Source organism: Diadema setosum, chromosome 22, assembly GCF_964275005.1.
Source record: "Diadema setosum chromosome 22, eeDiaSeto1, whole genome shotgun sequence".
Taxonomy (NCBI): Eukaryota; Metazoa; Echinodermata; class Echinoidea; order Diadematoida; family Diadematidae; genus Diadema; species Diadema setosum.
In genome coordinates, this window is record NC_092706.1 from 10,162,509 (window position 1) to 10,187,326 (window position 24,818).

At 39.3% G+C, this 24,818-nt stretch overlaps 1 protein-coding gene across 1 annotated transcript in view; it reads right to left on the bottom strand.

Annotated features, from left to right (window-relative positions):
* LOC140245399 (uncharacterized) overlaps positions 1-18,771 on the bottom strand; it is a 38,699-nt gene extending 19,928 nt beyond the window's left edge. Inside the window, exons 1-4 of the mRNA XM_072324976.1 lie at positions 18,705-18,771; positions 14,684-14,796; positions 14,128-14,206; positions 12,346-12,400 (exon numbers count right to left, since the gene is read on the bottom strand). Coding sequence (XP_072181077.1) covers positions 12,346-12,400; positions 14,128-14,206; positions 14,684-14,796; positions 18,705-18,771 — 314 coding nt within the window. The remainder of the gene's footprint in view (positions 1-12,345; positions 12,401-14,127; positions 14,207-14,683; positions 14,797-18,704) is intronic.
* Positions 18,772-24,818: the final 6,047 nt, after the last annotated feature.

Genomic DNA, 24,818 nt, shown 5'->3' on the forward strand with positions numbered 1-24,818 from the left:
AACACATATCATACATGAATAACCAAATTAAAAGAAAAAAAGGAAAAAAAAGAATCAAAACTATTTTCTTGATCAAAACCAGTTTCATGTGTATGTGTGAGGAGAAAAAGAGTAATCAAACATGCTTCATATACAAGTGTAGTACACTCATACCGCAATGTAGTTTGCAGCTCTGAGCATAGTATTCTGTGAATTTACACAGCACTTCACAACATCCATTCAGGCAGCAAAGCAATCAAAGGTAAGGGCCATCTGCCCCATTCAATGTACATTTCTGCTGACTGCAAAGCCAAGAAGGTTGAAAACGTGTATGTCATGCCATGTGACGATCACATTGAATGGGATCTGGGGGGACTCTGAATGAATCATGGAGGGATGATTTTTTTAAAAACAAATATACAAAGGAAGAGCAAATGCTCTTTAAAGGACATGTCCACCTTCATAAACATGTGGATTGAGAGACTGCAGCAATATTAGTAGAACACCAGGGCTCGACCTTAGCGGGAGCCCGGGGACCATTGGCTCCCCAGAATCGCTACGGGCTCCCCAGAAATGTATGAAAAAAGCCCGGCTGGCTCCTTAAGTTTTTTTGCCGTATAGCCACACGTTTCAAGACAGAATCATAGTTTCTGTACACAATCACACTATTGACGTTCGAGCGCGAGCGGCCCCGGCGCTAGTCTAGCTTCTGGACTCTTTTTACTCGTAGGGGTGATTCAGTGTACGCGACAAGCCGTATGAGGGCGTGACACCCGAGGATTGCGATAGGCCGAGAACTGCGATACCCGAGAAAAAAGAGTCCAGTAAAATACTTTCGCCGGATCGAGCAGGGTCAAGAGTTCACGCTAGAGTGGTCATGAATATTCATGACTCGCAGTCAATCAGACAGTTTTACTAGTTAATGAGAATACCAGCTGATCGCATTCCCGCTGGTAGTGTGTGGAAGTGCTGCCCACCTCCACTACACTACAGCATTGTCCACCAAAATAGGGGGTTTGAAGTTGAGCCCACTAACTTGTACTTCGATCGCCAGCTCATACTGCATTATGTAGGCCTACGTGTTTTCTTTATGCATGATGAGAGACAAGCTGCCCATTCCATGATTTCATGAAGTCATCATATAAAAGTCTTTACATAAAATCAAGGAAATTCCAAAGATTCTCATAATTATGTAGCTACATTATGTATACAAGAGAAGTAAAGCCTGTGTGTCTTATGAGAGAGAAGTCTTTTCATGAAACGTAGCCTCAATCCAAATAGGGGAGCTGTATACCACGATTTTATAGTACGATGAAAAAATGTTTCATTGGACATTATAGGCTTATTGCAGATTACAGACTTTATTTTAGATTGATTCCTTCGAGAATAACAGAATGACATCCGTAAAAGGGTCAATCCCACTATATCCGCTAATTTGTATTGATTTTGAAATGCAGAAATAAAAACTGAACTGAACTGAACTGAACTGAACTAAAATATGTGATCTTCATATACATGACTTTTGATCAACATTCCAATAGATTTAAGGGATCCCGTGTCACAAATATTAAAAACCAGACCCCCCCCCCCAAAAAAAAAAATAAAATTATTATTATTATTATCATTACAAAATATCGAATGTAGGAACCAGATTCAAATAGTCCGATCGTGCCAAAATAGATTTCTGTCTTTGAAAGCCTGATTGTAGATAGGAATAAAAAAATTGTCATGGTCAACAAAGGCAAGTGAAATTCATTGGATTGCGCCTGCAGGTAGGATAACGAAGAGGTTCGTGTTTTTGTTATTGTTTTTTTTTTATATATACGAGTCAAATACAGACGGATTTCACTGACGAATTCCATAAGGTATTTTAAGATTCAACGAAACATACGTGATACCCTGCTATGAGATTTCTCCTCAAGGATTATGACAGCCTTATATAGCTCACCTGCAAGGAACTACTCCCATATCTCACTATAGAACACATTAAAGTAACTTTATTATCTCATTTCCATGGAAAAGCGCAGGTGGGAAACGTATACGTTACGAAAACTCACTCCCTGGCCAACATAACTCGCAGGATTCATCCAATTATAAACTTATACAAACGCTCTGAGGGAATTTATTCATAGTAACAACTTTCATAGTCAAACTATTTCATCTAAACGTAAAAGCAACATTATTCCTTGCGTCCTTTTACCAAAACACTAATTGTGGCTTGCCTTTAAAACAGATTATGCTGATAGTGCTATATTCGTGAGGAATATGGGTTAAAAGCTATGTCTGTTATTCCGAAGGTTCGTTTATTCGAAAATAAACTATTGCTTACTATTTTTTTTTTCCTGATAATGAAATAATGTTCATTAGCCGAAACTTAAAAGAAGGGTTTGTAGTTATGTACTTGTAAATACCCGCTGTTATGTTCACACGGCATGTGCTGATACGTGGCGATAACAATATGTCAATTCTTTTAATTTTATTAACTGAATGGATTTTGAAGTAACAGGAGGGTTACACACATCTATTTTTCCTGAAAAGGTGTAGTGCTAACCTATAGCAGTAAAGCAAAACAAAGCAAAAAGAAACAAACTTGTAATGGTATACATTAAGCCGTGTTGATCGAAGGATGATAATACAACATGACATTGTAATGATGAGAAGGAGAATGCTTCACAGAAGCAGGTACACAGTGACTCAAATTGTCTTATGACTTTGAAAGCGAACACTTCTTTTTTAATGGGTGCTCACCAATGTGAATGCAGGACGGAATACAGGTCATTCTCATGGCATTGATACACACACACAAAAAAAGGGGGGGGGGCAAAATTGAATAAGATATACGACTAGCAAATTACCTCCCGCAAAACCATACTGTTGAAAAGACATGCATTTTACTTCTCTTTTTTAATGGGAGTGGACTTTCTCTTGTCTGTATGGTTAAAGATCACCTATTGGAAAGCAATACCCGGAAGTAAATAGTTTAGCAAATATTTACACATCACAGATGATATAACTTTCGAACCCAGCTATTAGTAAAATTGCATTTATATGCATTGAACATCTGTATAAAATTGACGATGCGCAGTGTGGGGCACGACATATTGTAACGTACTATTATGTTTCATTGGAAATACCAGATATTTCTCCTTTAATCATGCTGTTAATGAACATCTTTAATTATCGTCCAACAATGAAGGATTAAAAATCTAGGGCAGCTAGATAAACTTTATAGAAGTCCATACCATGTTGTTATCATGTATAATATGTATTGTTCTGAGGAGTGAACCCCGGAGACTGTGGTATCATAAAGTTTAAATGAATAATCAATGAATTTATTTTGCACTACGATATATTCATAAGCAAGTGTCTGATTTATATGCCCTTCAGCATGGTGTTGTGGAGTTTGCCTGTTATATCAAGGAGGCTCTCTCGCCTTCTCGATGATTATAGTTTACCTCCTGATTGTTACATGGCATCATCATTATAATGCAAGGTGAATATCAGAATTGTATGATATCCGCTGCCCTCTGGGATTGGTAAATGCTGAATAATTCTGGAGTCAGAAATTTCTTATTTCTGGTTACAGTTTGTTTTTCTGAAGGTTCATTTTCAGGGTTTATTATTACGATGGTTCGGTAATCCAAAACAAAATAAGGTTCGTTTAAAATACTAAAGGATTGGTCTTCCGAATGTTCGTTTGTATAGCCCCTAAAAGAAAACTAAAAAAAAAAAGTTTGCAATACCGAAGGTTCGTTAATTTAAAACGATATTGGTTAGTAATTCCGAATGTTAGTTTAAAAGTATGCAATTTTTCCATTTGTGGATTTACGAACCTTGTTTCATTTGTTTGTTTGTTTGTTTGATGTTTGCTTGTTTGTTTGTTTGTTTGTTTGTTTGTTTTTTGGGGGGGGAGCTATCAAACCTTCAAAATAATAAAGTTTCTCTTATTTTCAGATTAACGAACCTTCGGGAAAACAATGCCTATTCAATTTTTGGATACATAGCGTGTATAAGGTTTGCCACGTAAATTCTCCATCAAACATGTGATATCTTTATCTTCCTTTGGTAAATTAGGTCTGAAGAAAATACCAGCTTATTTTTTTTTTTTAATCAAAACTGATAAAATACTATTCCTTGTGAGGCTCAACGCGGTAAGCCTTTGTATGCTCGCGTAATCAAAGCGTGTTTTTGTATTCTAACCTGTTATATTTTCATAACACATAAAGCTTTGATGGCTATTCATCGATGAAATCACTTATTACTAGTAATTTCATCGTCAGAGCCACACTCAGAAAGATTTGTGGATGTTTTTATTTGAAATTGCGTGGTATTTAGGCCCTATGCTGATAGTATTGTGGTTGTGTTGTGAATTATTGTTCTCCAGACATAGCTAATAGAAATCCAATTGTAAACCTACTTTACGTTTATACTTGGCTAAAAAAAAAAAGGGATTCCAGAAGTTCAAGGCTTCATCTTGTGGGCATGGCCCACAAGTACAACATACAGTCGACTGCAGTCGTAGTATACCCAGTCAATTTGCATATAATATCAATTTGATATTTAGAATCAGTGCCTCGATTTTCAAAGTGTTTATGGATTCACTCGGACACAGTGCAGCCGACTGAAATACCTCTCTCTTACAAAATCCTGTTGCACAAACAAGATCGCAAAATCAAGAACATTTCTAATTATGATACGAGCAGTCATGGCTACTGTTGGGCCCTATTTTTTGTACAAAGTTGAAAAAAAAAAACACATTAGAGAGAAATCACTAGAGATAAACGATCGTAGACCGCCATTCGTTTTTAGCTCCATGGCCAAACTAAACACTTATACTGGGTAATGTACATAATTATGCAATGCATGCATGCAGTACTCCATCCGCCCATGGTGAGACCAAGGACAGATCTGCAGGGTGTTCACGTATGTGGGGTCGTCATAGGCGCTTCATCGCCGTACGTAGAGCGCGGCCATTGTGCAATCCGTCGAGAGAGGGCTCACTTCAGCATTTACATTAAAAATACTTTGATTCGGTCTCCGTTCGAAACTACTCACTAACGGAAGATGATGACTCAATATCTGACGTCATTAAAAAAGTTCAGAGTGGTTATCAAACATATTAAAACTAAATTCCAGAGGAGCAACACATACACGATCTCTCACAACAAATCAGAACGTTCCTAGCTGAACATTCACTTCACAATGCTCGACATTTTAACCATGTGTCGCTAACATGCATGAGTCGGTCCCATGGGACACACAGACAGGATCGTAATTAGCATCAGATTTCAACACATTTTCTTGACTTTTTCATATCTTAAGTTGCAATTTTTTGTGAAATGCGATCGTCTTTTTGACATCATTTAGGACATTTCTGACAATTATCTGTGGTTTCTGTTCATCCTACAGTTTTTTTGTTAATCATTTATGCCCCTTGCATTTGACCTTGTGTTACTGCTCAGGGCTATCGATTCACGCTTACGGCAAATCAAATAGATGGTCACCGCGCGCGGGCTCTGCTTCACACGCCCGACACGGGTTGTGCAGATATCATGCGGGCCCGCGGGGTATAGCGGAGCGGGGCTGGGCGCGGCCGGGCCGGGCCGGGCGCGGGCAGGCAGAGGGAGGATGGATCAAAGGAGTGTGTCAATATTCGTTACACTACTTCCTATATTGTGCTACTGCCGTCACAAGCTTACAATCAATCAAACTTCCTTCAATTAAAAAAGACTGGATTGCACATGACACTATACAAGACTGCACAACTCTGTATGCAAGTGAAATCTACTTTGAAATCATAACTTCATTATTGCCATGCTGTTATCATTGTCATCACAATACAAGTGATATGTAGGTACCACTACCATCACTATCAAATTGAGACTGCAGAAAATTTACAGGAAAGCAGAAAATACTGGTAGCTGTCGTTTGATTAATTTGTTTATCAATAGATACAGTGCAATATAATTTCATCTGGCAAAGGAGTATACCTAGTTCAAATTATTTGTTTGTTGCTGCACATTATATTGTACATACATCTCAACAACTATGAACAGTCGAGTATGCTACAGATGTCATGTCATTTGATCCCATTGATTCTATGATTGTGTGGCAGAAGTATCTCAACAACGTATGAACAGTTGACTATGCTACAAATATCATGAATGTCATTTGAACCCATTGATTCTGTGATTGTTTGTGTGGTAGTAGTATCTCAACAACTTTTTACAGTTGGCTATGCTACAAATATCATGAATATGTCATTTTAACCAATTGATTCCGTGATTGTTTGTGTGTGGTAGTAGTATCTCAACAACTTATGAACAGTTGACTATGCTACAAATATCATTTGAACCCATTGACTGTGATTGTTTGTGTGGTAGTAGCTTGCTAGAAGCAACTTTTGTTCAACACTGGGTACCCCACTATTTTCCTACCCCTATATAATATAGTGAACACCATCACCTTTCATTACTTTGGTCGCTGAATAAAAAGAAAGAAAAAAACTTGACCAACTTTCATTGCATTAACTGCATGGTTTTGCAGCGCGAAAATCTGTACTTTCAACAAAGAACCAGGAAATTACATCTCTCTGTGCAACACTGATAAAAAAAAAAGTATCTTTGATGAGCATGCACTGGATGGAAAGTCAATACATCACTATAGCAGTAGCTAATACCAGTACTTTTTCAGGTCACGTCACATTATTATTGTGCATTTTGTCAAATTCATCAACAAAGATACAAAGTAAACAACCGCCGCATGCACTGTCACTTCAGACACAGATTATCACGTAACGTATCATGTCTATTTGATATAGAAATTATGTACCAGGGACTTTTTTTTTATTTCATTTTTGGCACATGATATGCACCATGTATGGCAAGTATATTATTAGACATGTGTTGCAAATTGCCCGTAGCAACCTACACGTAGATCTATCAGCGTTGTTAGGGTCTAGTAGATATATTATTATCAAAATAAATACTATTACTAGTTTATATACAGGCTACACTCAATATAAGACAAGATATTGCAAAGCCAATGTGTAAATGCACGAATTAAAACCATAGGTTTGATATGTAGGCCGACTATTTTATTACTGATGATCCGATTTAAATTACGTCTAGACCTATAACAACGACAGACGCAGACTGCTGTCTGACTAATGTAGCGATTGTTAGCACTCTAGCTGGCTACACATAGGAACATAGTCCTTTCTGGTCTATTTCTGGTACAACATGCATTCTGCATGCAAACTAGCCTATAAACCAGCAAAATAGCACGACATAATGCAGCGGCCACAGGCATGCGCCAACTCCCAAAATGCACGTTCACGCATCGAACAATGGACGACGTGGGACCAAATCGCTGCGCCTACGCACAAGGGGGAAGCGCGAGCGCCACACCGATAGAAATAAAATTCTGCGGCTATTTTGTCAGGAAAGAATGTAATATTTTTTCCGCTAAAGAGAAAAAATGCAATACCAAGGGCAGTCTACTTGATCGTTATAACAGAAACAATAACTTGACACGAGATCATGAATATATCACCTCAATATAATACAAATCTGACGCTGGCAACGCAACAGGTCATATTTCAGTAGCCTACAGAGTTCACGAAACCTTATTATACCCCTAAATCGGGAGGATGGGTCAATGAGCAAAAAACTGTAGGATGGAAGCCGACTGCATGAAACAGGTAGACATGACCTCTTTCATTCAAATTTAAAAGGAATAGATACAAAAAAATTGTCAAAAAATTATTATTGACATGTTATTGATAGGCTATAAATAATTTGCATAAAGTCATATTTAATGCATAAAATTAGGGTTACGAAAATGTACACTTATATGGAAATTTTATTAAGATCTTGCAACTACGAATGTAGCGTTTTCAATATATGAATATGCATGAAGTGAGGAGACCTATACTTTCCACCCTCATTCTGTTTTTATTTTTCCAGTGGCCATTCAAAACAGGGGTAATTAAAAATGCAGAGCTCATCAGCGACGAATTGTTCATGTTGTCAAGTTCGATTACGTCATAATCAATATGGCGACGTACGTATATGCGCGCACCCTGAATACGTGTGTTGGGAGAAAGGTACTGAACTGCGTAATACCTAGAACAGTCGATGACTAGTCTAATCCAATTTCAGCAGTAAATTCAGCATAATATGTGTTCGTATTAGGCCTACTATGAAGAAAAAGGTACTGTATCTTTTCTTCAGAAGAATTGAATACTCTGAAACCAATTTGTGACCTATATGGATCTACATGTCATTAATATAGATCACATACGAAATCAGATAGATGCGAATTCCATTTACTGAGACTGGCTGAACAGACTACTACCATACTCGGTGGGCGGGACCTGTCAGAGCGAATGATTTATCGCGTTCGGTCAAAATCCGATCGGAACTGAAACTTTCTTCCCGGACCCTTTTTCGTTGGGCGCGCAGTCTCTCGATTATCGCAATCAGAAAATTTGCGCCCTCTCTTGGTCGCACCAAGGAAAAGGGGACGGAGCCCAGACTACCCCGGCGCGCGCAGCGAGCCCTGACGCTCGAAGTTATTATCCCTGCAATTGCAATATAGACTACACACTGAACATATTTCATTCTCCAGCCGGCCCACGTTGCCCGCATGTGTGTGTTTCTTTGTGTACGGTACCCGACGTGTGTGTGTTCCTATCTTCTATTATAGAATACTAGTGGTGTGCGCACTAGCTTGCAATTCGCTGCTTGCGTACTGTGTACGCCGAATAGAACTTCGCGCGCCTGAATCCCTGTCGCCTACGGACCGTGGATGTTTACATCGATCGCCGTGGTATCCCCATGTGTGGCCGGCTGGGGAGCGTGAGTATAGTAGCTTAGCTATTGCACACTGTAGCCAGCTGCCACTATAAACAGTACCCGATTTCGTTTTGAGTCGGGGTAGAAGCACTCCGTTGTGCAATGTCTGCTTCTTTTTCTCTTCTTCTTCCGCTTTTCCCTTGCCTCCCAAGTACGAAATGATTTTTAGAATGTTGTGTGTGTGTTTTGTAACGTTATTGCATCATTTTTCTGCAAGGAAGAGGTGAGTTTCTGTTCGTGTATTGATGAGCACTGCAGTACATGTGCAGGTGAAAAGCGTTCGAACTTTCTTTCCCGAGTATCGTGGAAACTCGATGTATTTCTACTGTTAGGCCTATTAAAGGAGATCTCATATAACAGAATACTTATAACAAACTATTTTCCGGTCAAAATGAATTAATTTCCTTTGTTTTGTATCGTTTATTGACGATCCCAAGGATCTCGTCGCAATACAGAGTTTCCAATGTGTATTAATTTTCGCGTAGCTTTCGGTGCTGCAAACTTTTGCTAGGGCCTAATCCAACTACTAAACTTATCGTTCTATTTCTGTCGTTTCTCACACCTCGTTTGGTACGATTTCTTCCATTTTATATGACTTTATCCGTTCCCTTTATACTTTGAAATATTTAAACAATTCTTTCAAGTGTCTCGCACTGTTATTTTCGTAACAGCGATTTCTCCGCTTTGCTGCAATACTTTTTCGAATCGAAGCGACGTGTGTTGTCTTTTCTAAATATTTGTGTTGTTGGGAGGTGATGATACTTTGTATTTGTTATTTATTTTCCTCGGTTTTTATCTCGAGGGACTGTGCGTGTTTCTTAATGTTGATAGGAAAAGGCTAAAATGATCTGAGTGATGTCTGATGGTGATGATGAAAACTACGCTGGTATAAAAAGACGGCTTACTGCAAATGCTGAGCGTACTTGCCGTTCGTTTTATTTCACTTTCCCTCTTATTCTTTTTCCCCCTTACTCTTCTTTCCCCTCCAAAGAATGATAAAAAAAAAAGAAATTACATACACCTCACAACAAAAAGATCCACGATCTACCAACCTTCGTAAAGTTAAATCTAAATGTTCAATATCAGCACAGAATATTCAAGGAGAAAGCATGTCATGAATTACAGTAAATTAGAGCGAAGAGATTGTGAAATACTGAATACGTGCGCGCAGTCTCTTCGGCTCGAAGAAACTTGACACCCACCCCGCTCCCCTTGTGGAAATTTCCACAAAAGCAGGTGCCCCAACCAGGTGCGTGCCAGACGAAAGAATGCGCGCGCTGGAATAAACAGCGTGTAAATATCTTGAAATTAATATCGATCTCGAGAAGAACCAGCTCAGTTGAATTAAAGGAATCATTGCGAAGATACCGTGATTCTACAATTTTATAGCCTTTCTTTTGGTGCATAGCAGGAAACATCAGTCGAATATGGTGTACTTAATCGAATATCTTATGTTCCCTGAACAATAAAAAAAGAATCGATTAATCAGTCAATTAAAAAGGCAATCACAGAAATACTTAAAAGGTCTCGTATGCCCAGACAAATTCACTATGAAGTAGGTCCAATGAGATGCAGTCATCACATGGTTAGACAGCAAAATCATGACAATTAATTTCAGTTCATGCTCATCATAACTGCTTATTACTTTTCAAAGTTTTGGCTATCAACATTCGTTCGTAGGTGGTTTTTTTTTTTTGTATGTTTTTTCCTCGTGAAAGACGTAATGACTTCTTCGTATCGAATGTAAACTGCATGTTAAATACCGTAAACAAGCCATCAGCTCAGCTATGGCACATTCGATCCATCGACCTTGCAGTAACCTCTTAGGCAGGAGCACATGGCGCATTCCTTTAAACTTGAAAGTACAACCACGTGTTTGCTCAGTGGCGCAACCACACACAGCGCGGCATTTTGCGATCATCGTTATAGCAGACTTTCCAATTCCAGTCAGGGTAAAAGAAATTGGAATACCGGTACTTTCGGAAAATACTGATGTTTAAAATCCAGTCAAATTAAAAAGCTTGAAAACAGCGCATGATTATGTTTTATAGTAAACAATAGTTGGAAACACCGAAGGAACAGAGTTTTGCATTCACTCACACAGAAGCTTTCTTGAGAAGATGAAAGCATCCCCCTTCCCTGCTAGATAGTGGAAGCTTCCATAACCAGCCCAGCAAGTTTCTGGATGTACATACATGCACTTGTAGTCTTGTACACATGCATTGAGAGAAAGCAATCAATCACCGCTGAACATTGCGTAGTTTGGATTCTTTATCGTGCTAGTGACCAGCTCGATACTTCGGCATGCATGTGTCGTAATGTTATGTTAAAGAGCTTGTAGGCCTTTTAAGTCGACAAGTTTAATTCAAAATGGCAAAAATGAGGGAGGTGGAAAAAATACAGCTTCTGGTGGAAAATACGGATTTTGGAGCTACTGAGTACGGATTTGTGCTTCCAAAGGTTGGCAGCTCTACTGATCAATCAACATGTGGCGTTACATAATTGTTTCTAACCCACACCTTGCAGCTAAAAAAAGAAGAACCGAGAAAGAAAGACAATAATTATGAACAGACCAGGGTAAGAAATTACACAAGGGAATGGGAGAGGGACCACACAAAACACCTACACACACACACACGCAGGTGCACGGCAGGCACAGGCACACACACACACACACACAACGCACACACACACACACTGTGACTGTGCTAAAACCCGTTAGATACGGTACTAAGAACCAGGTATCTCCGGCTTGTGTCTGGAGAAATGCATGTTATATCTAAACGAAATCTTCTCCACCAGGTTAATACATGTACATGTAATAGACCAGCTGCTGATTGTGACTGAGGGAAACGTGGCTCTCTAAAACTCAATTTGGCTCCCTAAAAAGGTCCCTGAGGAGCCCGGCTGGCTTCCTAGAAAAAAAGTTAAGGTCGAGCCCTGAACACACTGGTGAAAGTTTGAGTAAAATCAGACAATCTGACAATCTATTCAAAAGTTATGAATTTTTGGAGTTTTAGTTTAGGGATCGCTGGATGTGAAGACTACTACAGCTTGTGATGTCAAATGTGTAGAGCGATATAAAGAAAATATAAACAAAAATCAACATACATTGTATTTTCACTTTTCTACCATAATAGAAGAGCACATGAGTTGCCTCTCTCACAAGGCAGGGGGAGTAATATTACCCTTAACATATGTCAGTTACAAGCTGAGGGAATGTGTACTCTTTTTTCAAGAAATTAAATTTAGTGTTCAACTCTCTTTATATATTCCTTATATTGTTCTATTCATGTAACATCATCAACTGTTGTTGTCTTCTCCTCCTGCAGTGACACACAGAAACTTTAAAATTGCATAACTTTTTAACGGATTGTCCGATTTTCCTCAAATTCTCACTGATGCATTCTACTGATATTGCTGCATAATCTCAATCCACATGTACATTTGTATATGAAGGTGAACTTATCCTCTAACGATTGATTCCACTACCACTGAGCCGACTTACCCAACTTGTCTGGCTATGGAATCAAGCCTCTCATTCATGGCAGGGAGCGAGGATACTGAAAAGAAGACATCGCAAAATTGACATGAGGGGAGGCAGAACAAAAACATGTTTGGGGAGATTTGTCACACTTGCAATTTACTCTTTCATACATGTTCACACTGTGTGGTGCATGTGGGTGAAAGGCTGCTTGTGGGGTTGTAGTCGATACATATATTAATTTACTGGACATTCCAATCACCCTATTCAGCTGACTGATCATTTTGTTTTTGTTTGGTTTTTTTTTTTAAGTCCCTGAAAACAGTCCTTTGATTGGATTAGTTTTGTGTGGATGCAACATGAAATGAATATTAAACACTGATATATCATGAATCATGCAAGGTTTAAATGCTGCATTTTCAATATTGCAGAATAAGTAATTAAGCTGAGAACCAACTAACCAAGCACATGCAGTTGTACTTGACTTGTTTTTTATGCTTGTGGGTTTGATTGTTGGTTTTTTTTCAGACAAGTTTGAACATACCTAAAAAGGAAGGTATTATGCTGTATCATACACCATCTAAAAAGAATGTTGCTATCTGATTGGTCGATTGCTCATCATGTGACATTCAGTTAAAAGTACCATCACACGCTGTGGCTGTCAGCCGTGCAATTTTGTTTGAACAAAAATGGATAACGCACGTTTACCATCACACAGCTTCGATGTCCCAATAAACAAACATTTGCCGCCCACATTCCACAATTACCGGTACATGTGTGCTTGCAAACGCTACTTTTGTCACTCATTTTTGTAAACAACTTCAACCGATCTGTTTCGCGTACACCGCGTACGTACATACGTACATACACTGTGACTGTGCAGCTACTCATTTGCCATCATCACAAAAATGGTTGCCATTTCTGTGCTAAATTCTAGAATCTGTGTGGACTACCTCTGTAGACGTCCAAAGTGTTGTATATTAAAACAAATAGTGTAAGATCTTCTACTCATGCAATGTAACAAGATTTCACACACGGTGAAAGATGAGGCGCACTATAGAGCACCTCTATCTTTCACCTTGTACGAAATCTTGCACCATTGCACTCGTGACCATTCACTATTTGTATATTGTGCTCATATACAAATAGTGAAATACAAATAGTGAATGGTCACGAGTGCAATGGTACTATGGTGTACAAGATTTTGCACGAGGTGAAAGATAGACGCGCTCTATTCAACGAGGCGAAGCTGAGTTGAATAGTGTGACTCGTCTTTAACCGAGTGCGAAATCTTGTTCCGTTGCACGAGTAAAGACCATTCACTATTTGTTCTATACAGCACCTCGACCGTCAACAGATTTGGTCCTCACAGATTCTTGAATTTAGCACAGAAATGGCAACCATTTTCTGTGAAAAACGAAATAGTAGCCGCACACTGGCAGTCACAGTGTACGTACGTACGCGAAACAGTTGTTTACAAAAATGAGTGACAAAAGTATGCGCTTGTTGACACGCTTGTACTAATTGTTGAATGCGTGCAGCAAATGTGTGTCTATTGTGACATCAGAGCCGTGTAATGGAACAAAAACTTGCGTCAATCTTGAGTTTAACACGGGAGGCAATGGAAATGGGTGACGTCAGCCATGCGCTATATCCATTTTTGCTGAAACAAAACTGCACGGCTGACAGCCAGAGCGTGCGATGGAACTTTTCACTAAATGTCACGTGATGGGCAATCAACCAATCGGTTAGCTACATTCTAAATAGGTGTTGTATAATAGTTCATCATACAACTTCAAGACTTACCTTTTATAGCCATTTTCAGCTTGTCCAGACATTTCTGTAGTCTTGAGGGATCAACAGGGTCCGGCTCTGTGTACTTGGACTGAAAGACATCACAGACACTTTCTTCATGAAGGAAACGTACTTTGAGCAACACCACAATGTTTACTTGTTCTACAGTCAACAGACAAACAAAATCTCATGCTGCACTTCACAATTTGGATGAGGTGAAAATATATTCAATTATAAGAATATCTTTACAGGGGCTATTATCCTACATGTGTATAAATGCGTGCCTCCTATACTGAGCCATGTAAAGATACAAAACAAGTACAATAACAGAATCTCAGTCATGTAAAAATAACAACAAAAAACCCATTTTGTACTCTAGTCTATGAGCTTTTATCAGAAAGAAGTAAAGAAGAGTGGTCCAGTATTTTCAAGATAACAATTCAAACGCCAATCCTCCCAGTTGAAATAGTTGATCCAAACTTTAGCATTGGTTACACATAAAAGCAATTCTATGGAAGAAGACATACACACAGTTGTTGTACACACATGTGTGCGAGCATGAACTTACCATAGCCAGCCTCAATTTGTGGCTTTTGTGTGACCATGCTTTGATCTGCTTGCTGGTCATCTTCAGCTTCTCCATAAGGTTGGAGAGCACAGTGTCATGGTCACTGCCATTTTCTGTTTGTGTAAAATACAATAAAAATGAATACATAGGATTAGAGCTCTAAACAAGAACAGAAGGAGATTAAAAGCATAGAGCATAAGTTGGTAAGGTGTCTTAAGTTGTTATTAGTATTTAGCACTTAACACTTACTTTTGATTCTTGATGATTTTGTTTTAAGTACAGTCTAGACCTTGTCTACAAATTTGTATCCAATACATGCCAGCTTTCCGTCATAGTGACTGGCTAACTTCAGCAGATGATGCATGTGCATTGTATTCGTAAGCTAGGTGTATCAGGGTAGCGAGCGAGTAGCAAATCGGTAACTAGACCTATTCAATTTATGTCGGCATCCAACAATATTTACGCCAACTTATGGCAATCATTTTTCATAATTGATCCTCGAATTCGGTTCACAATGCAATGGCATCGATCATTGAAACACTGAAACATGCATGTCAGAATACATTTCTGTAAGTGTAACTGAAATATCAGTGTCAAAGTCAGGTCAGAATACTACATTGCCGAATGGATTGCCGAAAAGTGGCAAAAGCTGAGAACTCTACTCCACTGATTTCTGCTCATGATGAGCTGCGACTACTAATGCTAGGGAGATCTAAATTTAGCAGTTACTCTTAGAAATATATCACCTTGAAAATCCCCCGGAATACAGTCACCGCTATCAGAATTTGGTCACGCGATATGCACGTTCAAAGTCAATGCGTGTTCAAGGCAGCTGAAAATGCGGCGCACACTACATGTAACTTGTTGGCGCAAAATTGCATCGGTGATGTTGCAGCGCCCATGTAAAAGTGGAAATTTTCGCGCATTTCGCGCAATCCGAAATCAGCGCGAAAATATAAGCACATGAATATTTTTGCTTGCCATATGTTCCAGAAGTTGATGTCGAGATTCCACTGAATTAAAAACATGTGAAACTCTTCTTACCCAGCCGAGCGCGAAAATATCCACTTTTACAGTAGTGACCAAATTACTGGGGAATCGGCACTTCCATTCAACCCTTGCACATTGAGTCACTGCATACCGGCACATACAAACATTTTGTTTTTCTTTTGCATTTTTGAGGATACCACCACACTCTGAGCTTGCGATAAGCAAAAAATCCTGCAAGAGAACGGCATATTTCTCGATTTTTAGCGCTTTTTCAGCGAGCCGTACTCTTAAAACTGGGCTTACATGTAATCCACGCATGCTTTTGGACAGTCGCGCCACAGTGAAATTTGGGATTTTGGATGGATTGTTGGGACTATGGGACCTTCCTGTTGTGAATGAGTATGCAAGTATGTGAATTGATGTGATTTGCGTGTGTTGTGACAGTAGAACTTACTGGCTGGTGATTACAGTGATAAGTGACCGAATTCCGGTAGGTGACCGAATAGGCCTACTGGTACTCTTACCCTATGTTGATTTGTGTCGATTCATGATATCCATAGTGACATACAACATCACTCTTGTAGTCTTGCAGTGAAATGAATATCTACAAGCATTCCATATAGAGTCTATTTCTTAATAAATTTTCTTCTAATCTATTTTTCTTAAGATATAGTAATACAGTAGCTGTAGAGGTCTACTTTGTAGACTAGTTGGATATGCCCGCAATGTGAAACCTTCCAAACCAAGATTCTGGTTGTGACCTCATCTGTCAATCATTGCTAAACACGAGGAGTAGGACCTAATATTAATATTATCAATATTATGTTTAACAAAAGAATGCACCTTCCCCTCGACTTAGCATAAACTTGCATGTTTCTGTGATATTAAATGTGAAAGCCAAAAAAGGAACATGCAAGTTATGCTTGGTCTTGGGGAGAGTGCATTCCAAAGTCTTTTGCCAGGGAACATATCTAAAATCTGAAGAAAAATAAAATATAAATTATTTACGAATATGAATGGTTTCTCAATAATTGTTTCACCGCAAAAGTGATGTTGAACTTGAGGGTATCATGAATCGATATAAATCAATATGCATTTGTTAAAATCTTTTATTCACTTGTTAAGCCATGCAAAGAAAATGCATCGCATGCACTGAACTAAAATAAATTACATGTAGATCTAACATGTTAGGACCTACAGTGACCTCGGTATTATCTATGAATAAAATCGCATTATTTCACTAGAGATTCAAAATAAATACTATAGGACGGTCACAAGATTCGACCGCAGTATTTACAGCACGAGGCAAAACTCACACAAATTTGTTTCATACTTTTGGGATAGACGAGCTGCAGAAGGGTAGCGATACAATCTTTAGTTTGTAGCCTGTAGGTGGTATGGAAACCCTACTAGAGTAGAACATATCGACCGCCCTTATTGAAACCGACCGCATAGTATTGGCGCACAGAACGCTTCTAAGGCACCTACTTAGTAGTAGGCACTTCGCTGCACGCAGAGCACATAAAAATGGATTGGCTTTGACTGAGTGTTGATGAGGATGTGTGGGAAAACGCGAAAATTCACTGTTCATTAATGGTTTGAATCAAGGTACAAAATTTCGAATGAATACTTTTAACCGAATCGTAATGTATCTAAATTGTCTATGGAAGTTTCTAAAAGGCAGTGTATACAACCACACGCGTGTATCTTTATCATCCAGCCACACGAGTGTGGTTGTACTAGTAAATTATTTTGTAGCCATGGCCTAACTATACACAGCCCAGTCGCCGCTGTACATACACAATGTACGTAGCGCGACAGGGCTGTACCAACGAAGCTCCAAACACAAAGAGGGTCTAACGATCGCATGCGATCGGATTGAATTTTGATACTTTCGTCTTTAGATCATTTTTTTGTCACTTCAAACTCTTCTGACGAACAAAATGATACTGAGACTTCATATCTATGCTATGAATATTGAAATTTAGATTTAATAACTTACCTAAAATGATGGTTATATGCAGCATGTGTGAACGGTTCACGAACAGTACATTGTCTTTCACGCCAGGCCATTTCCAATATCCGGGAGGTCACATGATCTGAATGCCCTTTCAAAAGGTCGCGCTGTCGACCGTGCTGCTACACCAACACTCAAGCAGCGCATCGCACGCACGCAAAAGATTTCCGCAGAGATCAAGGCGCCATTTTGAATTCTGCAACGATGAACCCTGACGATGTTAGGGAATCCGCCAGAAAGTATCATTTTTTGGTTCCACGGACTTATCACGAGGGCTCTCAATGAACTTACGAACCTTCTGTGATACAAGCATGCACTTAAGGTGAGTAACGTTTGGTAACGTGTACATTGTTTATAAAGAACGTATGAATTTTCATACGTTTTGTAGTTGTGTTGTGGTTCCCCACTTTGTAGGTGCCCGCTCGTTGGTCAGACGCTGTATTCGCGTAGCGTATTAACAGCGTCTGGTCGGGCTAGCCATGGCCCAAGTCGCTCAATGGGTACAATAAGGAGAGGCACCGCGGGGAGCTGAAAAGAGGCCACGCACACGACGCAAGTTCGTGTAATTCGACGGCGATATTTTTGCACTGAAACTTCGAATTAAAAAGGGAACAACGGCATTTGATACTTAAATGATAGTGCTGGATTTTCTCAATCACGTAGGTCAAGTTTCTACGCTAATTTCAGTGTTAAATATTCTTATCAAGCAAATAAACATTAGGCGGTCGATGAGTAGTAGGTCCAACCATACATGTACCCTCAACACTGCTCAATCATACTGAGCTGTCAAAGTGCGTTTTTAGTTGTATGGTAGAGCACGGAACTGGTGACCACCACTGCTGGCACTGCAAGCTGCACGGGTGTACGTGTGGGAGAGACCGACTGGTTAAATAGCAGTGCAAAAATAACACTAATTTCAACGCAAGTACCTCTCACAATAGGCAAAATCATTCATCATGTACTATTCTAATAGAGTTTGATAATTCTGGAACATTTTCGAGCAATTTTACTCACCGTTTGCGTGTTTTTGAGCCCCGTTCACTTCGGGAGCCAAGACGGACGACAAAGTTAGCGTCGCCATCTTGACGGTGACTGATCATGTTGCGACGATGGTGGCGTAGCGCATATTGCTAGTACAGAGCTCTGTGCGTGCTCGTACTGTACATCAAAGAGCGTACAACCCGAAGAGGGTCGATGTACTCTACTCGTGCGATTCTACACGTAAACAGGTGTAGTACGCCATGAAGCCCAACGACGGCCATTTTAGGAAGCAAACCGCTGGATTATCGCGAGCGTCTATAATAGTAATATACGTGACCTAGGAGTGAATTCTGCCTCCCCTTCATTTTCTCCGTTTTAAGGGGGCAAACAGCGGTATAGCTTTGTTTAAGGCTTCAAATTCCCATTTAGAAGCATGATTTATACCTAAAGATGAAAAAAAAAAGAACAAATGTCCATTATTTTCGAATCTGTAGTCCCTCAAAATTCGAGCTACTAAACTTTAGGCGTCTTTCTCTCCATCTCTCCCTCTCTCTCTCTCCCTCTCTTTCGCCCCTGCCCTTTTGGCCTTATAAAACATCTTGTGGGGGGGGGGGGAACGTGTCCCCTGGATTTTTTATTTTCTTATTTTTTTATTTTTTTGTCTGAGGATCATCCCCCTGTATTTTCAAACTTAATATTCTTATTTTTATTTTTATTTTCGCAGTCTTGATAGACCTTGTCACGATGATCTGCAATGCGAACATGTTGAAGATTACAAATATTTTATTGAAAATTCTCAAATATTCCACCAAAGGTGTGCATCACATGGTTGAATTTTGATTTTAAAAACGCATAGGCTCCCTCCCCGGCCCCTCAAATTCGGTCCACCTCTTACACAATGAAGACGCGCATATTATGTCGATCTTGGATGAAGAGGTCGCGAATAATAACGAACGTAGCCATATTTCCCCTACATTTCCTCTCTTTTTTTAAATAAAAAATTGCAAATATTCCACCAAAATATGCACCAAATCATATCAATTCTGAGAAAACAAAAGCTCCCTCATGTGGGAGGGAGACATCCTCTAAGCCCCCCCCCCCCCCCTCCCCGGGCCCCCGGGCCCCACTGTCGACTTCAACACACAATACAGAGTGCACCGTGAAGACCGACAACGTATAGATCAAGACGTGACAGATACCATGATTCATCCAATTACTGTCCCAGAATCTCTTTGATTAAAAACATTTTAAATATCATTCCACCAAAGTGGGCACCCCAAAGATTGTTGAATTCTTCTTGAAAAATCCAATATTCAGGGGGCATGTAGGTATAGACAAGTCCTCAGATTAGACCTGGTATGATTTGCGGCCGAGAGACGATCTCAATGTATTACGGCCAAGAAAGGCGATTAATGTCCGTTCAACGCCCCCCCCCCCATACACACACGGGTGCTGTTTGTTATTCCGAAGATTCGTTGATCCGAAATACACAAAATATTTGTGGCGTTATTCCGAAGGTTCGTTATTCCGAAGGTTCGTTAATCTGAAAATGAAATAGGGTTCGCTATTCCAAAGGCTCGTTTATCCGAAAATGAAATATAGGGTTCGTTATTCCGAAGATTCGTTCATCCGAAAATGAAATAGGGTTCCGGCGTTATTCCAAAGGTTCGTTGATCCGAAAATGAAATAGGGTCTGTAACGAACCTTCGGTATAGCGAGCTTTGTTTCATTTTCGGATCAACGAACCTTCGGAATAACGAACCTTATTTCATTTTCGGATTAATGAACCGTTGGAATAACAAACTTTATCACATTTTCGGATTAACGAACCTTCGGAATAACGAATCATCGGAATAACGAACCTTCGGAATAACGAACCTTAATTCGGACTAAAGAACCTTTAGAATAGCGAACTTTAACCCCCCCCCCCCCACACACACACATATCACTATACCTAAACACATGGCCACTTTACCCAGGAATATTTTTCTATTAGGACAAGAATAATCGCCATTTGTTACAATAACAAGACACGTTGTTTTTAAGATAAGTAATGTGAAAATGTATAAGGTGATGGCGACAAAGATCACAATTCTGATAAATAAGATAATTCATACTAAGAAGAAGAGTGCCATGGTTGATAAGAATAGATTTTTATTAGTTTCAAATTCATAATTTTATTTACTCCAGGACAGCTAAATATAACCATCTCTCCTTTTGAGATGTTTGGGATTCAAGGTGAAAATTTTTTGACCTTTATATTTTTGGCTTTGAAATATTCTATTCACTGCTGCAAATTTAGTAGCAAAATCCCCAATTTTGTGGAATTCAGAGCTCGTTTGAAGGGTATTAAGGACACAGAATTCTATATATATCAAAGAAAAAATTAATGGTAAATTGCTCTCTGCATTTTAAAAATGGAAGTTTGATATAAAACTTCATCTTTATGTTTTATTTGGCAACTGCTGTGATATCATCTTGAACTTATTTTTTTTTGTGTGTGTGTGACTTGCTATGTACATGTTTTCTCTTACTGCTCTGTATAATCATGTGAATAACATTACTGTGATTATTTTGTTTGATTTGTTTCTTGATTTGTTAAATAAAAACTTCAAGAAAAAAAATGTTCATGTCTATAATTATGATCAGTACAAAAAAAAAAGAGACATACAATTCACAAATTTTAAAAGTCCAACACAGCGAAAAAGATCAAGATGTCTACACACTACCCCCCCCCCCCCCCTCAACAAAAAAGAAAGAAAAATAACCCCCCAAAAGAAGAAGTGTTCTGCAGCTTTTCTGGAAACGATTGGATATTAAAGTGCATTTCTTCATTTATATTTCATTCCAATACTCTGGCCCATCGTAGATATATGCGTTCTGAGCCAGCAAAGTTCTCAAAAATGGCAAATGAAAATCATTCGATCGCCTTGTTGGATAATTGTGAACGGATTGATTTCTTCAAATATATTTGGGAGATTAATTTTATTATAATTGTACATAAATTGTCCTCAATTAAACAAACGCAAATCTTTAATTTTCAATATTTTATGCTCAAAAAATAGCGGGTCAGTATGGGACAAAAATGCAGTATGACATATGATACGGAGTGATTTCTTTTGTAATAAAAGTAGTTTATCTAAAAGTGTTTTATATGTATTTCCCCTCGCGAGAATACCATAATTTAGATATGACAATATTAGGGATGAATATAATGTAAGCAGGGACGATAAAGGAAAACAAAATTTAAGCTTATTAATCATACCAATGTTACGTGAAATAGTTTTACATAACATTATACTGTCAATATGAAATTTCCATGAAAACTTATTTTCGACTGTTATTCCAAGAAATTTTACATGGGAAACTTTTTCGAGCGGAGTACCATAAAAACAATATCAATAGGTAATGCCTCAGTAGAATTGCTAAAAAGCATATATTTTGTTATTTGAAGATTAAGAGATAACCTGTTTACTTTTATCCATTGGGCAACATTTTTTAATTCTGAATTTATTGTATTTACAAGGGTGAGAGGTTTATTGTGCGGAAAAAAAAATGAGTACTGCAAAGAGAAAAAAAGAAAGAACATCATTCTGATGATCTACAAAAATCATTTATGTAAACAATAAACAAGAGTGGACCTAATTCTTTAACTTAAGTGTATCTGTAGATGTACTTTTTTTTTCTTCTTTTTTCTTTGAAGCATAGATTTATATATTTGTTAAATCCATTGATTGCCACCATGGTAATGGTGTTAGTATAACTGAATGGTAGTAGTGGATGTTATTTTAATTCCGTGCAGTGTAGTTTTAGTTGATTCAAGTTTGCATGTTAATTTCAGATATACCGAGTGTGTTTTCTTCTGGACCCCTCGTAGAACAGCTCCACTATGAGGGCGGAGCTGAGTAGGGCGATCCAGTCGCAGTTTCATGTACTTTTGTGATAATTTCTTTGTATTATTCAATAAGAAGTGATGTACATATTTTATTTTGCGGAAATAAAATCAGTCAATCAATCAACCTAATAAACTTCTCTGCAGAACCCAGCATTTAATAATTGCTTCCTGTTCATGAGGTAGCTCCTGAACCACTCCAAGGCCTTCCCACCCACTCCATAATGATGTACATTTTTTTAAAGTAAAATATCATGATTAATGGTGTCGAAGGCCTTGGAGAAGTCCTGGAACAAACTTATCAGAAGAGAGAATTTGTCAATAGCATGTTGATGGAAACTCCGCCGTTCTACTGATCTTTGGCCGATTTTAATCAATTGATTAAAAGTAATCATGCCATGATGTGGCATTACACTTTCACCAAAACCAAAATACAGTCATTTAATCAGCCTTAACCTTGTTGGATTTGAAGCAACTTATTAGACGGCAACCGACGGTAACGCACTTCACAACCCCGTACAGTCCCTAAAATAAGCATCACAAGGACAATTACATCAAGCATGTCAAGCAAGTGATATTGGAAGACGTTCAGGTTTTCGCAAGGAATCGCCAGATGATCGGCACTGTACTTGATGATTGATCGATCCAGAATGCGGCCCGCTGGGGCGGCCTCATCGGGTGATCATGGAAGACATCCGAAAAATGGCTTGCTGCCTCCGAGTAACTTCCATTAGTAATTATCGTGCGTAAGGCGTTGTACAATTCGTCTTCAGTAAAGTCCTTGCTGATAGTCACACTCCGAATCCGAGATGTACACTCCTCATGGCATTGTCCTTCTGGTCTCCGTACATAGGCATAACGAGTGTAGGGACCCCGTGAATTATGGCCTCGTATGGCCACCGTGATAAAAGAGAGCTTTAGTTTTGGGATGGCCCAGTAAGTCGTTGATCGGCACCCAAGGGAGGGTTTTCACATTCGGTGGGATAGGAAAGGATAGTTTGCTGGCCACCTGCCAGACGAACCTTTGAGGTAATTGTCCAAAAACTCTAGAGAAGCTCTGGAAGGCACGTATGTGATCATTGGTCATATTTAGAAAACTTCCAAACGAACAAACAATAACACCATGATGGCTGGATCCCTGAACAAAATCTTCCAAATCTGGAGGGAGTGGGCGAGGATCTCGGGCAGTGAGCCCTCCAACAGATATGACATTTGGAGAAAGGGCGCACGGATACTCCCCAACAAAGTCGCTGTTCACTAACCACAATTTAGACTGTGCAAAGATTTCAACAGGTGATTTCCCATATCTCTCTTCAGTGATATCACTGTATCTTAATTTGAGCCCTCCCCTCCCCCACACCGCCGGAAGGGGGGGGGGGGTGGATGAGTCGATGCCTCAGAGCCACTAAACTCTCGATTCTTTTATCTTTATATGTCGAACAGATCTGATCTAAGTTAGTGCTACGAAGACATTTCATGTTCGATTATGGTGGATCCAGGGGTGTCCTGAAAGGGGGGGGGGGGGAGTGACGGGTAGAAGGGGGATTTTCAACATTTTCAGCTTTTTCTTGAAAATCTATGACGGATTTTCACCAAATTTGGCAAAGGGTATCTTTATGGTGATATAATTTCAATTTTGTTAAAATGAGCCACCCCTCCCCCCCCCCCCCCTCACTGCCGAAGGGGGGGGGGGGAGGGGTGGGGAGTTGAAGCCTCAGAGTCCCTAACGTCTGGAATCTTTCATCTTCTTAGTCAAACCGAATAAAGATGGAGCTGATTAGTTAGAGCTATGAAGACATTGATGACTGAAATATCATGTTTGATTATGGCGGATCCAGGGGTGCCCGGATTGGGGGGGGGGGGGGTGAGGAGAAGAAGGAGGGGGAATTTTCTACGTTTTCAGCATACTTTTGAAAAAAAAAAATCTACGACTGATTTTTACCAAACTTATGACCTTAATTTGTTATAATGATCCACCCCCTTCCCCCCCCCCCCCCCTCCCGATACACACCACCGAAGGGAGGGAGGAATTGAATCCTGGAGAGTCACTAAACTCACTAATCTTCCTTTGTTGTCGTTTTGGTTCGACTGAGAGGATACAAAATTCCAGACTTTAGATAGAGGCTTCAACTCCCTCACCCTTCCGGTAGTGGGGAGGCTCATTTTAACATATTAGGATCATGTCACCATAAAGATGCTTTTTGCCAAGTTTGGTGAAAATCCGTCATGGATTTTGCAAGAGGATGCTGAAAATG